The following is a 15119-nucleotide window of genomic DNA, read 5'->3' on the forward strand; positions in this document are numbered from 1 at the left end:
GAGGTAGATGAGACATACTGCATTAAGTGGTTGTGATTATGCTACACAGCCTCAGAAAGAAGAGAGGGGAGGGGAAGCTGAAATTGTGTGCACTTATGTGAGAGTTCAGCAGATCAGTGCTGGCAATAATGCTACAATTACGTATATTGGAAATCTTATGTACTGTGCTGTATGTATGTTTTTCAACTCCAATAGCCAATATGAATGTGGCCTACATTCATAATCATATATACTTAACTCCTTATATGACTTCTCTTCATTACACTTCAACTACAAGTGGTGCATTCCTGTTCTGAGTGATGCCATCCAAAGTCAAGTCACTGTCTGCACCGCTGGAGCACAGAACACTATACAGCAGCCATTATGTGCACTTGTGCAGACTGCAGAAGAAGGAGGAAATTAGCAAGCAGGGTACTAACAGCAATGGCATTGAGCTTGCACTGTAGTCCTAGGAGAGGCAGCTGAACAGGAATGCCGACATTGGAGACCCCTTTGAGAATGGGGACACTGCGCAATTGCCCAGGTCCCCCCTAGTGCCTTACATCCACCGATGACATCTTGAACCATGTGACTGCTGCGGCCTGTGACTTACTGTAGCAGTTATATGTCTATATGACACATTATTACTGGAGACCACAATAAGTCTGGCAGGGTAGTAGGGAGAAGAGGCAGAAGTTGGGTATGATTCTTTTCATTATTTCGCACCTTTTTATTTTGCAACATTTCCCAAATATGCTGTTAAATCCCCAGAACTACATGGTGATGTCTGTAAATCCCACTCACCATGCTGCTAATGTGATATGCTGGATATTTTCAGCATATAAAGGTACAACTGTGTAACAATCCGGTTCGGAGCCTTAGTACTGCAACCAATGTGGGCAGACCGTGGTCAGGGAAAGCCAGAGGTCGGTGCATGGTTAGTAGTAGTTCAATTCAGAGGAGCAGGCAGGTGGTGGAGCTTGCAATAAGGAAGTGGAAGGGCCAGGTTTTTATAGGAGGTCCAACTTTGGAGACAAGGGGGGAGCCAAACACAAAACTAGATCAGGAGCAGGAAACACAGGCAATGTCAAGCAGAGGAGGTATCCAAAGGGCTGGATAGCTTAGCAGGTAGAGCTGCCATCTGGACTACAGGAGCTCCTTCGTTCGAGTCATGACGAACTGGGTCAGAGCGTCTCCAAATCTACAAGTCTTTGTAGCGTGTTCCCAGTATGTAGAGTGAAGCCTAGTCTGATCCGAAAAATGGGATACTTATAAGACAAATTGCTGAAAATATTGCCTATGATAGAAAGGTGTCACAATGCACAGGGTACCACAGCTTGCTGCATATGGTTCCTTAAAGGAAAGCTGTCACATCCCCACACCACCATAAACTAAGGTCGGGAAGGGTATCGTTTCTCCTTAAAGGAGATGTCTCGAGGAAGCAGTGAATTTTTTTTTTGCCCAGTCCCCCTAATTAAACATACATTACTAATTACCCCTGTAAATGACTTTCCTAGCTGGTTTCTACTTACCGTTCCAGCGTTTCAGCAACTTATAAAACTTTTTCCCAAGATGGCCGCCAGCTCTTTTCGCATCGCTTGCTGTAGCCCGACGTGCGCGCTCCCGAGACGCTACCAGCTGTGTCTCCATGGCAACCAGACGCCCCGCAGCCGCCGACCGGACCCCTGGAGTGAACACGGCCGACCAGTCACCCACCGCCAGGCAGAAGGTAACCGGCGCAGCCCCCCCCCCATCACAGCGGCAGCCCCCCCGGCCCAGCGACAGCCCCCCCCCGGCCCAGCGCTAGTTCCCCCGGCGCAGCGACAGCCCCCCCCGGCCCAGCGCTAGTTCCCCCGGCCCAGCGCTAGTTCCCCCGGCCCAGCGCTAGTTCCCCCGGCCCAGCGACAGCCCCCCCCGGCCCAGCGCTAGTTCCCCAGGCGCAGCGACAGCCCCCCCGGCGCAGCCCGGCGCAGCGGCAGCCCCCCCGGCCCATCACTTACCAGGACAGCTGGACGGCGGGACAGCTGGGCGGCTTCTCCGGACAGCTCGGCAGCTCTGCACCTTCCTCTAACAGAGGAAGGTACAGAATGGCCGCTCCAGCGCGCTCCCGAGCAGTGACAGCGCAGAAGAGCTGTAGCGGGGAGCACACTGAAGCGGCTCGTGCTGGAAGGAGAAGACCGGACTGCGCAAGCGCGTCTAAAAAAGCAAGCTGCCCGCGAATTTAGACGGAACCATGGAGACGAGGACGCTAGCAACGGAGCAGGTAAGTGAATAACTTCTGTATGGCTCATATTTAATGCACGATGTACATTACAAAGTGCATTAATATGGCCATACGGAAGTGTATAACCCCACTTGGTTTCGTGAGACCACCCCTTTAAGGATGTGATAGAGTCGAGTGATATTTTTTTATCCACCAGTTATTCAACGGTGTCCCTTTCTGAAGTCGTCGCAACACAAAAATCTAACCCTTTGCAGAGTCCCATGCATGTGCTATGCCAAATACCTGAAAGTTCAGGGAAAACTGACAATTGACAAAGAAGGGAAAATGGCTAAAAAATACCGCAATTCCTCGTGTACATGATAGTACAAACGTCACGTGAAAGCTGAATTATGCTTTAACAATGTACATTATAACTCCAAGTGTTCCCATTTGTCTTACCTGGAATGCTGCACATGATTTGATGGGGTACAGGTAGATACGGCTGAGTGTGATTGGCTGGTTGTTTGTTGCCATGGTTGCTCTTCCTTTGCATAAACAAGTATTTTCTATTATAGGCAGACTGGAAAATAGCTGGTTTTTGGTGACCCCTGTCTTGCCTGGGCTTTTTCCACCGACACCAATGCTTTCTGATTGTGACAAAGTGATTCTGGAAAACTTCTCAGAGTCCACGATTTGGAGGGGGCCTTGGAAGGACTTCTTTATGAAAGTGTCTACAATAAAGTTTAAAAATACTTTGACGTCTTCAAATGTAGACATAAATCCAAATGATATCCTGACGGAGCCCGTAGGTCGCCCATCGATTAGATCCATCTCATCTCCACAGATATGCCCTGCCTGGGGAAGAGGATGGAGAGATATTAAGGTTTACGCGGCTCTTCTTCTCGGTAATCATGTTTCTTAGCCGGATCGCACACATTTCTGTAATACTCCATGTAGAGCGACAGACATCATCGTACAGCAAGTGGCACTTTATAAAGAAAGTCACATGGTATGAAGGACAAACTAAAGGCAATCAATATCCATTTCTAACCTGTAAGTTGCTTTTTACTTGAGCATTGCTAATTCCCAAATGCTTCTGGCAGGCCCCAGCATTGCAGAAACAGCCAGTGCGAAAGTGAATATTACACAGACTCGCCAACTTGTCAACCTGCAAATGCAAAAAAAAGCACTTTTGTTATCAGACTGTTCTCCTCGTTTGCAGTCTCCTACACACAGCCAGTATACAGTCCATACAGTCCTTACCGGGTGCTAGATCTGTTATACAGGACATAGTTTCCCTCTGAATTAAAGAAAGTTTTTACGGCAAGGTTAGTTTTTTTTATCTCCAGTCTGAATTTTTAAATCCGCCTCACATTCTCTGCAGCGTGCAGACAGAAACCAGGCGGCTTTTCTTTTTCTGACTGCACGATAGACAGTCACCTGTGGCTAGCAGATCATTGAGCTCTAGGAGCTTATCCATAAAGGACATTTTCGTTTCCTGCTTCTGGTAATTGTACAATGCTAGTTATTATACAAACTGCTGTGGTAACAGGCTGTCGCTGCAGCGCCCGAACCACATGAGCTGATCTTTATATGGCACGTCAGTGGTGTAAATGACTTCTTCCCATCATACCATTAGCAAATTTGCCAGAAATGCTGAGACTCTGGACCCCATAGCGGCACCGCGGATTTGTAGAAAAAAAATAGTTATACTTTAAAAAGATCAAAATAAATCCCTGTAAATTCCGACTGCAATTCCTATATTTGATCAGATGGCGTGAGATAGCGGCTAATGCCCAATCCGGAGGTATACAACATGCGAACCACAAGGAATTGTATGTCCAGAGAAATGCATCTCCATCATTGCTGACAGTCTACCATCAGAACTAGTGGGGATTTGTGATCTTTTATTTTCTTTGATTTATTGCTTTATGGGATTACTCCTGATTAAACACGTTGAGCAGAGTTTAGAAAGCTTAGAACAGTATATAGCAGGGCTTCATTTAGTCTAAGCAGAATGTAAAGAGCACGCCTAGAAGCTAGTCTGCTAGCAGTTTTATTATCCGAGCTGCAGGATGGTGTTTGCAATACCAAGCATGGCCACTGCATAAAGGACAGAGCTGTCTGCTTTCTGCAGAAATCAGCTCATTGCACAAGTGTTCTGGTTCAGTGATCAGCTGATCAGCAGGGGTCATAGGAGACAGACCCTCACAGATCTACTATTGATGACCTGAGCTGAGGGTAGTCCATCAATAGTTCACAACTGGACAACCGCCTTAAGGGCTCATGTCCACGGGGAAAATAGGATTTAGGATCCGCAGCGGATTTCCTGCATGCGGATCCGCACCCCATAGGGATGCATTGACCACCCGCGGGTACATAAATACCCGCGGATCGTCAATAAAAGTGATTTAAAAAAAAATGGAGCATGAAAAAATCTGGACCATGCTCCATTTTCATGCGGGTCTCCCGCGGGGACGGCTCCCGCGGGCTTCTATTGAAGCCTATGGAAGCCGTCCGGATCCGCGGGACACAAAAATCATATTTTACTTACCCGCTCCGTTTCTTCTCTTCGGCGCCGCGCCATCTTCTCTCAGCCGCGGCCGGATAATTTTGCTTCGGACCGGCGCATGCGCGGGGCACGTCACCGACGTCATCGTGCACATCCGCCGGGCCGAAGAATGAAGATCCGGCCGCGACGAGAGAAGATGACGCCGCCGCGAAGAGCAGAAACGGAGCGGATCGGAGGTAAGTTTATTCTCATTTATTCTCCTTTTCGGCGCTCATGTCCGCGGGGCAGGAGGGACCCGCTGCAGATTCTCCATGGAGAATCCGTAGCGGGCCCGATTTTCCCCGTGGACATGAGGCCTAAGGGTGTATTCTAATTCAGCAGATTTATTGCTGACATTTCTGCAACTGTCCCAGTCATCTGAATGGAGCCTGCAAAAATCAATGTGCTTCCCTGGGAACCAATTTCACATAACGTTCTGCCTGTGATTACACCGAGGTATTGCATCATAACACTGCTGGATGCTACTCTTACACCGATATTCGTTAGTGAGAATGAAAGCAGGTATCATGAAGGTACTCCTTTATAGACTCAGCAGCGCCCTCCTAGTGGGAACATTTTGTAAGTCACTATATGAAGGGTTGGATCCTATCAGTACTAAAGAAGTGGGAGGCCCTGCTGTGACAGTGGGGGAGTCCTTAAAGGGGTGGTCTCGCGAAACCAAGTGGGGTTATACACTTCCGTATGGCCATATTAATGCACTTTGTAATGTACATTGTGCATTAAATATGAGCCATACAGAAGTTATTCCACTTACCTGCTCCGTTGCTAGCGTCCTCGTCTCCATGGTTCCGTCTAAATTCGCTGGCAGCTTGCTTTTTTAGACGCGCTTGCGCAGTCCGGTCTTCTCCATTCAGCACGAGCCGCTTCAGTGTGCTCCCCGCTACAGCTCTTCTGCGCATGCGCAGACGAGCTGTCACTGCTCGGGAGCGCGCTGAAGCGGCCATTCTGCACCATCCTCTGTTAGAGGAAGGTGCAGAAACTGGAGCTGCCCAGCGGAGAAGACCAGCCCAGCCCAGCCGCCCCGAGAAGCCTCCCAGGTAAGTGATGGGTCGGGGGGGGGGGCTGCCGCTGCGCCGGGCTGCGCCGGGGGGGGCTGCCGCTGCGCCGGGCTGCGCCGGGGGGGCTGTCGCTAGGCCGGGGGGGGCTGCCGCTGCGCCGGGGGAGCTAGCGCTAGGCCGGGGGGGCTGTCGCTGCGATGGGGGGGGCTGTCGCTAGGCCGGGGGGGCTGTCGCTAGGCCGGGGGAGCTAGCGCTAGGCCGGGGGGGCTGTCGCTGCGATGGGGGGGGCTGTCGCTAGGCCGGGGGGGCTGTCGCTAGGCCGGGGGGGCTGTCGCTAGGCCGGGGGAGCTAGCGCTAGGCCGGGGGGGCTGTCGCTAGGCCGGGGGGGCTGTCGCTAGGCCGGGGGAGCTAGCGCTAGGCCGGGGGGGCTGTCGCTGCGCCGGGGGGGCTGTCGCTGCGATGGGGGGGCTGTCGCTAGGCCGGGGGGGCTGTCGCTGCGATGGGGGGGGCTGTCGCTAGGCCGGGGGGGCTGTCGCTGCGCCGGGGGAACTAGCGCTGGGGAGCCGGGGGCTAGCGCCGGTTACCTGCTGTCTGGTCGGCGGCTGCGGGGCGTCTGGTCGGCGGCTGCGGGGCGTCCGGTTGCCATGGAGACACAGCTGGCGGCGTCTCGGGAGCGCGCACGTCGGGCTGCAGCGAGCGACGGGGAAAGAGCCGGCGGCCATCTTGAGGAAACTTTTATAACTTGCTGAAACGCTGGAACGGTAAGTACGAACCAGCTAGAAATGTCATTTACAGGGGGGCTTAGTAATGTGTGTTTAATGGGGGGGACTGGGCAAAAAAAAAAATTAACTGCTTCCTCGAGACATCTCCTTTAAAAGTGTACTGCTGTGACTGCTGGGGGATGGGTCCACCTCCCAGCTGCCTATTCTTTCTAAACAAGGTCCTTCATAAGGAAACCTAAAACTAGTCGTGTTGATGCAAACGCAGAAGGTCTTTCCATTGGCTTGTACTCCAATAAAGGAGTGTACTCGGAGCGCTGCCCAAGCTGCCTGTTCTCAGAGGAGAGTCTAGTATTCGCTTTATCTCCCATTGTTAGGCCGCTTCAGACGAGCGTACTCCAGTCCCATATCTTGCAGGATATTCTGATTATTCACGTGGTTATATTTTTTATATCTTTAAAACGAAGCATGACCCATTTCTTCCACATTTGCCCCCATATTTGTATTCTGTGCTTTTGGAAAAATACAGATCAGTATTCGCCCCGTAGAACGCAAAATAATCATTGAATAGTGATGAAATACTGAAGCGCGGCCGCGGCATGCTGCCATATTAGGGCGGAGTCAGACCAACGTGTTATCTCCACCTGTACCGCCATGATAATCCCAGCAGCATAATGGGACCAAACAAAACAGCTGATCTCTGTGGGATCTCTATGGGATCTCTGTGGGATCTCTATGGGATCTCTATGGTTTTGTTGCCACCTGCCCTATCCTTCCCACATATTGTGAATACCACGTGCGGGGAAGATCGAGCAGTCTCTCTCTTCACGTGTCTCTTGTCAAACTCCTGCGCTCTGGCCCAGAGTCTGAGCTGCAGGCGAGGGAGAAGGAATCTTCCTCGTTCAAGCGCGGCCCCGTACTGCCGAACGTAGTTGCGCCTACGTCCATCTGAATAAGGCCTCAAGGACATATGACAGAACACTCCTCTCTGCCGGCCTCAGGGTGCATTCCCATCTAGTGGATATCACGCAGCTTTCGGCATGGATCCGTAGCAGATGTCACCCTTCGAAATGAAGGAGATTGCATCACAATCTGCAGTGCACCCAATCTGCCCCCCGGGGGCACCACAAATCTATACCTTAATCCGCCACTGTGAATACAGCACCAACATATGCTGGTTTCATTGTGGATTTTGATAAAGAATTGCCAACAGAGCCATTTTCATTTTGTATCAAATTCCACAAGGAGCCGCGTGGATTTTGGTGCGGAATGGTTAAAACTGCCGTCCGTGTGAAAGGGGCCCCAGGATGCATTCATATGTAGCAGATTTGGTGCAGATGTTCCACGGTGGAAAAGTCCACACCACTTGGGCTTATTTACACAGCCGCAGGCGCAACTATGTTCGGCAGTACGGAGTGCAGCTGCGCCTGAATGAGGGAGATTTCCTCTACCTCGCCGGCAGTTCAAACGCCGCGTCAGAGTTCAGGAATTTGAAAAAAGGGCCAGAAAGATAGCGGACGCCCGATCCTCCCCGCACGTAGTTTAATCACGGCCGGGAAAAGATGTGGTGAAAGCAAAAGCACTGAAATCCAATTAAGATTCCACAGAGATCAGCGGTTTTGTTTTGTCCTGTTATCTTGCCATGATCATCATAGCCACATAAGAGACACAATCGCGCTTGCCTGACTCCGCCCTTTGCTGCATATTTTGTCACAAATTGACGAGAATTCATCCCCTCCAATTGCAGTTGTGAAATCTGCTGTGTATTCACGCCAAAATCTGCTACTTGTGAACACAACTTTGGGGTGTGTCCATGCATGGGAATAGGTCCACAGAGAATCCTCACTGTTTGCTGAGGACCTGCAGCAGATTTACATGCAATTGAAAGGGTGAAATCCACAGCAGATCGGCACCAAATCAGCTGTGTGTGAGCACCCTAATGCTAACGCCACACGGGCGGGCGCGATAACAGACCATGATTCACAGCCTGATGTCACGCTCGCCAACATGTAAATTCCCTGCAGATGAGAGTCGTCCTTTTAACGAAACCTCCTCACATTACTTTGGGGAAGCTGCGATCCTCTGCCATGGTTGTCAGCTGCAGCGGAGGATCGCAGAGTTTCTTCCATTGTTTTTAGTGGGAAACTTCGCACAGCATTGCACCGCGCGCCTAGCTCCAGTGAAAACAACGGGAGAAGCGAGGCGAGAGCACGCACAAATATAAAACATGCCACAACGGAGCTGGGTCTGGCCTGGGATGGAGTCGGGTCTGGCCTGGGACCCAGCCGGGTCTGGCCTGGGACCAAGCCGGGTCTGGCCTGGGACCAAGCCGGGTCTGGCCTGGGACCAAGCCGGGTCTGGCCTGGGACTCAGCCGGGTCTGGCCACGGACTCAGCCGGGTCTGGCCACGGGCTCAGCCGGGTCTGGCCACGGGCTCAGCCGGGTCTGGCCACGGGCTCAGCGGGGTCTGGCCACGGGCTCAGCGGGGTCTGGCCACGGGCTCAGCGGAGTCTGGCCACGGGCTCAGCGGAGTCTGGCCACGGGCTCAGCCGGGTCTGGCCAGCGTCACTTGCAGCCAGTAGCAGTATTTAGTTTAAGAATCTCCTGTTGATGCAGCAGCCGCACTGTCAGGTGGGAATGTTTCCAGATCCGACTCCTCTCGCCCTAGCCCCAATATTCCACACAGGCTGGAGAATGAAGTCTCCTTCCTCACTCGGGGGCTACCGAGCGGGCTGGCAGAACTCCCGCTCATGACATCACCATGCTCTCCAGCGTATATTGCCACAGAATGGCTATTGTATTGCAGACACCCATCTAGTAGTCCATTGGACATCTTTTGGCCTTCAGAAGTGCAGTAATTTCTTGTGGCATCGTTTTCATTTGGCAGTGAATTCGTTTTACAGGAATATCGGCCCCTGCGGACGGTACAGTTTCTCAGTCACTGCACATTAGATAGAGGTGCTGACATTTTCTGAGCAGCTGACAGAAAGGGGTCATCAATTCATGCTACTTACAACAAATTGTGACCCTCTTATCAACATGTTACAACAGAAACCTGGATTAATCTGACCAGACAATATTTATCCACTGCTCAGTGATCCAATTTTTGCAGTCTCTTTCCGTCTTGCCTTTCTGTTCCTCTTAGAAAGCAGTCTAGATAAACAGGAAAAATCCTGCGCTCATAGGAAGTGCTAACGGATGAGTGCAGCTGGAGAGGAGGCCCGAGGAACTTCTAAGAATGGGTTTTAATCCACAATAAGTAAATATAATTTACAAAGATGAAAATCTCAGAGATGCAACGCGTTTCATCACTTATAAGTGACTTTTTCAAGTGGACAACAATGGCGCTGGGATTGGTCATCTGCTCATACAGCCCACCCTGCCAAGGAGCAACAGGTTGTATTATTACTATCTGGAGCACAGGCGATGTATTTGGCTATAATTTGTTTGCCTGTTATACAGAAAGGTCTTTGACATCCTCCATCCTTTCTCTAGGGGGAAGAGTCGTTTCATCCAGCAGATCCCGTTTTTCTTCATATCACACCATTCTCAGTATATGTTCAAGACTGTTGTACAAGAAAACCCCATGCCAATTGTGGTAGTTCTTGAACTACTGTCCCTGGCTACTCCTGCACCGATGATCAGGGCTCGTTTGTAGTCACTCAGCTCGCTCGAGGATTCACACTGAAACTGATTTACAGAAAACTAGCTGACTTGATTTTGTACTGCACTCCGGGGTCACAGGTCTGATTTCCAATCAGGGAATCTCCATTCATGAAATGGCAGGTATCTCTAATAAAATGACCATTAACGGTGTATGTTTAATTATAAACAGAAGTTATTCACTTACCTGCTCCGTTGCTGGCGTCCCCGTCGCCATGGTTCCGTCTAATTTCGGTGTCTTCTTGCTTTTTTAGACGCGCTTGCGCAGATGGATCTTCTCCCTTCGGCTTGGCTCGGAAGCATCGGCGCTTTGGCTCCGCCCCCTCGCGAAGCTCCGCCCCCGTCACGTGCCGATTCCAGCCAATCAGGAGGCTGGAACCGGCACACGTCATGGGGCGGAGCTACGCGATGATGCGTACAAGGGGGCGGAGCCAAAACGCAGATGCTTCCAAGCCGAGCCGAAGGGAGAAGATCCATCTGCGCAAGCGCATCTAAAAAAGCAAGAAGACACCGAAATTAGACGGAACCATGGCGACGGGGACGCTAGCAACGGAGCAGGTAAGTGAATAACTTCTGTATGGCTCATATTTAATGCACGATGTATATTACATAGTGCATTAATATGGCTATACAGAAGTGTATAACCCCACTTGATTTCGCGAGACAACCCCTTTAACTGTATAGTGCACTACAAAGGGATTCATTGATGATTTCAAGGCAAAGGAACCCCTAGAAGATTATGGAGCCAAGATATTAATTATTTAGTCTTTTTTAATTATGCAATCTAGAGTGAATACCATTTTTAAGTCCTTCACGATGAGATATTTAATTTCCTGCTTTATATCTGCTATGTTATACTTACTGTACTCCTATATATATATTCATGTTTAGTAGTTGTTTAAAGAGCACCACTCTAGATTTTCTCTGTAGCTGACAGGACTTTCTAGATGCCGTCTACTGCAGACTCTCCCAGCATTAATTGTGCCAATGTAGAGATACCTAGAGAATTGTGGGAGATGACGTTTTGCATCTGTATTTTTTGTTGTCAGCTGTGAAGTTTTAAGATGGAGGACATTACTTGTTTTCTTAAACCCCCTGGGGAAGGGACCATCCCCCATATGAAATGAGGAGCAATGTATAAACAGGTCAGACCGGACTTTTATCAGCAGAAGACACCAACAGAGGAGCTGCAAGGAAAGAACGCGCAGCCTGGCATTATCTACTGAGCATGATTGTGTAAAGTTACCTCTTCTGATGACATCATGAGCCCTCCCCATGAGAATGACCTATCAGTACACCAAATGTTGGAATGTATCCGAATGTCCCACCTCCCTTTGTTTGAATTACCATATAAACCTTTTCCTGCCAAAATAAAAAGATTTTTTGTCTTTGTTCTTTCTTTCCACTTCTTATAGCGAGGTTCTCAAATGTATTAAATTAGCTCCATATTTTTACCTTTCACTTCCCTTCCCATATTGTTGTAGCTCTCCTAATGAGTGAAGCAAGGTGCCCACCAAATATATGCTTACCTGTCTGTAAGACGCAACCCGTCTCTAGCAAGCAGTCCATCATATAGGCAATTCCATCTATGGTCTAGAAATCCAAATCTTTGCTGACGGCACTATTGAAGTAGCCAGTTGTACAATCACTGGCATACAGTGAGAGTTTGTAGGAGTTGCAATGGTGATCGGGCCCCTGTGCTGAGGGGTCCCAGAGGCCCCGCTTTATTCAAATTGCACATTGTGTGCATTACTGATTGGTCGCACTGTTGTCCGCGTGATTGCTGTGGCCACAGTAGTAAGCAAAAAACCACGGCACTCACTCTACCCCACCAAAATGAAATACTAGGGGGGAGGCAAATTAGAGAAAAATAGTATTTTTAAGTAGAGGAGAATCTTAGTTCTCTGTAGCGAAAAAATCTAATTAGATAGATGCAGAGCCACCAACAGGGCTAGGGACAAAAGCCCCTTGGGGAAACACGTATAGCAGAAAAGGTGGCAGCATATAGTGATGCACAAAAAAAACTGCTTGTCTAAAGGAACATGCTTTATTGTTTCATAGTTTAAAAATTAGGCGACGTTTCGACCTGTAGAGGTCTTTTTCAAGCCAAAAAACAGATGAAACAAGGTATGGAGTCCATGTTCCGCAATGTACTGCTGACTAAGTTTTAGTGTATAAACGACTGTATTTTCTGTATTATCTGTGAAAAATATAAAATTTCAATAAAAGATGATTTAAAAAAATCTCCGTTAAGAGGCTCCGCCGCAGATGTAAAACCGTCCTTACACCAGCATGACCAATATCACTGTAAACAGGCAATGTATATACTTTTCCCTGTAAATAGTGATATGGAGCATGCAGGTATAAGCTGGGTATATCCTGTGCATCTATATATATATATATAAAGACAAAAGTCCTCACTGACTGACTTACTCGCCACTAATTCTCCAACTTCCCAATATCGTAGAAACATGAAATTTGGTAAGAGCATAGATTATGTCCAAAATAGGAAAAGTAAAGAGGTCCCAGCTCGATTATTTAATTCTAGCACAAAAGAATTAGCTTTAGAGGGTACCCTGTTGAGGTAGTAGAAAGAGCTAATGAATATGCAAAACGTTGCAGTACAGATGAATTCCTCAAGTCTAAATACAGAAATAATGGAGATGGGAAGATCCGAATTATTGGCATGTACGACGACCAATCTAATGAAGTTAGATACACTTTGAACAAATACTGGCATATCCTTCAGAGAGACATGGACCTTGTGGAGCATCTTCCCATGAAACCTATGATCACCTATAAGCGTGGACGTAACCTGCGGGATCGACTGGTTCATAGCCTTTTTTCATCACAAGCATCGACCAGAACCTGGTTAGGATCCAAACCACCTAAGGGCACGTTTCGGTGTGCTGGATGTAAAGCCAGGGAGTAAAACGGGGAGTCACCTTCACCAGTTCGTCTACTGGTAGGACATATCAAATAAGGGACTTTATAAATTGTAGGTCTACAGAAGTCATTTACAAAGCCACGTGTCCGTGCCCACTCGATTATGTTGGCAAGACCATCCGCCAGTTGTGGAGACAAGTGTTGGAAGACATCGGTAATGTTAATCGAGGTGACAATACCAGCTTGGCGGTACACGTGCGTGAAAAACACAACAATGACCCGGAGTCCATAAAGTTTCAAGGCATAGAGATCATCAGGGATAATGGAGGAAAAGGCAATTTGGATAGAGTACTATTACAAAAAGAGACATGGTGGATCCATCGACTGGAGTGCTGTAATCCTAAAGGCCTCAACGATAATTTATCGTTTACAGCATTTATATAATACTAGCTTACCCGTCGCGCGTTGCTGCGAAGACAGACATACATACATACTTCGTTTTTATATATCTAGATGACGGCAGCAGCGACCACTGAGGTTTTGTAGGCCGCTGCTTCCCCCTTCCAGGCTGAATAAAATAGCCGTTGTGTGAGAATCGCTGGGGGGGGAGACATTCTTACTGCTGGGAGAATTGCTGGGGGGGGGGAGGGGGAGACATTCTTACTGCTGGGAGAATTGCTGGGGGGGGGGGGAGACATTCTTACTGCTGGGAGAATCGCTGGGGGGGGGGGGATCGGAGACATTCTGACTGCTGGGAGAATCGCTGGGGGGGGGGATGGGAGACATTCTGACTGCTGGGAGAATCGCTGGCGGGGGAGCGGAGGCATGACTGCTGGGAGAATCGCTGGGGGGAGGGGGCATGGTGACTGCCAAGAAAATCTCTGTGGGGGAAGGGGGGCATGATGACTGCCAGGAGAACCGCTGGGGGGGAGCCATTATGACTGCTGGGGGAACCACTTGGGGGGAGGGGGGCATTATTATTGCTGGCGGACAGCTGGGGGTGGCATTGTGACTGCTGGTGGACCACTGGGGGGGTGGTATTATGACTGCTGGGGGAACCGCTGGGGGGGGGGGGAGCGGGCATTATTACTGCTGGGGGACCGCTGGGGTATGTCACTCTTATTACTAATGGGGGGAGTGTCACTATTATTACTGCTGTGGGATGTCACTATTATCGCTGGGGTGGTGTCACTATTACCGCTGGGGTATGTGTACATGTGGCAGAAATGGGCAGGGCTCTTTCAGAATAGACCGGGTGCAGATTTTGACTGCTTTTTAGATGCGGAAATGCTGCAGAATTTTCCACAGAAATCTCTGCTGAGGACATTCTGCAGTATTTCCGCGTCCAAAAAGCAGTCAGAATCTGCACCCGGTCTATTCTGAAACAGCCTTGTCCTTTTTAGAACGACGGGGGTAAAATCATACGTTGTGATAAGCCCCGCCCCCTGACGTGTTGGCACTTTGCGATACATAAGTGGGTTTTGGGTTGTAGTTTGGGCACTCGGTCCCTAAAAGGTTCGCCATCACTGGCCTAGTACATGTTTGCCCACTTCCAACTCCAGTGGAGACTGACTGTAAATGGCTGGCGTGCTCTAGTATTTATGGTTTCAAGCTGTACGTGTCATTGCATACAGTCTATCTATCTATCTATCTATCTATCTATCAGGGTTATTGCATACAGTCTATCTATCTATCTATCTATCTATCTATCTATCTATGACATCAGGAAATGAGAGAATTAGATTTTGTAGGCCGCTGCTTCCCCCTTGCGGGCTGAATAAAATAGCCGTTGGGTGGAACATACAATTTATCCGGCTGCTGTGGCTTCTTAGGAAGATATCCTAGTACTTGTTTACCCACTTCCAACTCCAATGGTAATTGGCTGGCGTGCTCTAGTGGTTCCAAGCTGTACGTGTCATAATAGAGCCTTAATGACATCACAATGCAGCTTTATAGAACATGTTGGGGCATGTTCAAGGGCGTCTGATGTTGATGACATCAGTGATGACATCACAATAGCAGGTGGCTTACTTATTCGATCTACGTGGGGGGGGGCGTAACTTTCGACGACGCTCGCGCGCCATTTATCGTAGGATATT

At 49.2% G+C, this 15119-nt stretch overlaps 1 protein-coding gene across 3 annotated transcripts in view; it reads right to left on the reverse strand.

Moving 5' to 3' along the window:
* Positions 1 to 15119, reverse strand: part of MOCOS (molybdenum cofactor sulfurase) — a 397435-nt gene that overhangs the window by 141904 nt on the left and 240412 nt on the right. For all 3 annotated transcript variants that reach the window (XM_066579116.1, XM_066579117.1, XM_066579115.1), the window contains exons 7-8: positions 3234 to 3350; positions 2642 to 3037 (exon numbers count right to left, since the gene is read on the reverse strand). In XM_066579116.1, the coding sequence (XP_066435213.1) occupies positions 2642 to 3037; positions 3234 to 3350 (513 nt within the window). The remainder of the gene's footprint in view (positions 1 to 2641; positions 3038 to 3233; positions 3351 to 15119) is intronic.

Source organism: Eleutherodactylus coqui, chromosome 9 (genome assembly GCF_035609145.1).
Source record: "Eleutherodactylus coqui strain aEleCoq1 chromosome 9, aEleCoq1.hap1, whole genome shotgun sequence".
Taxonomy (NCBI): Eukaryota; Metazoa; Chordata; class Amphibia; order Anura; family Eleutherodactylidae; genus Eleutherodactylus; species Eleutherodactylus coqui.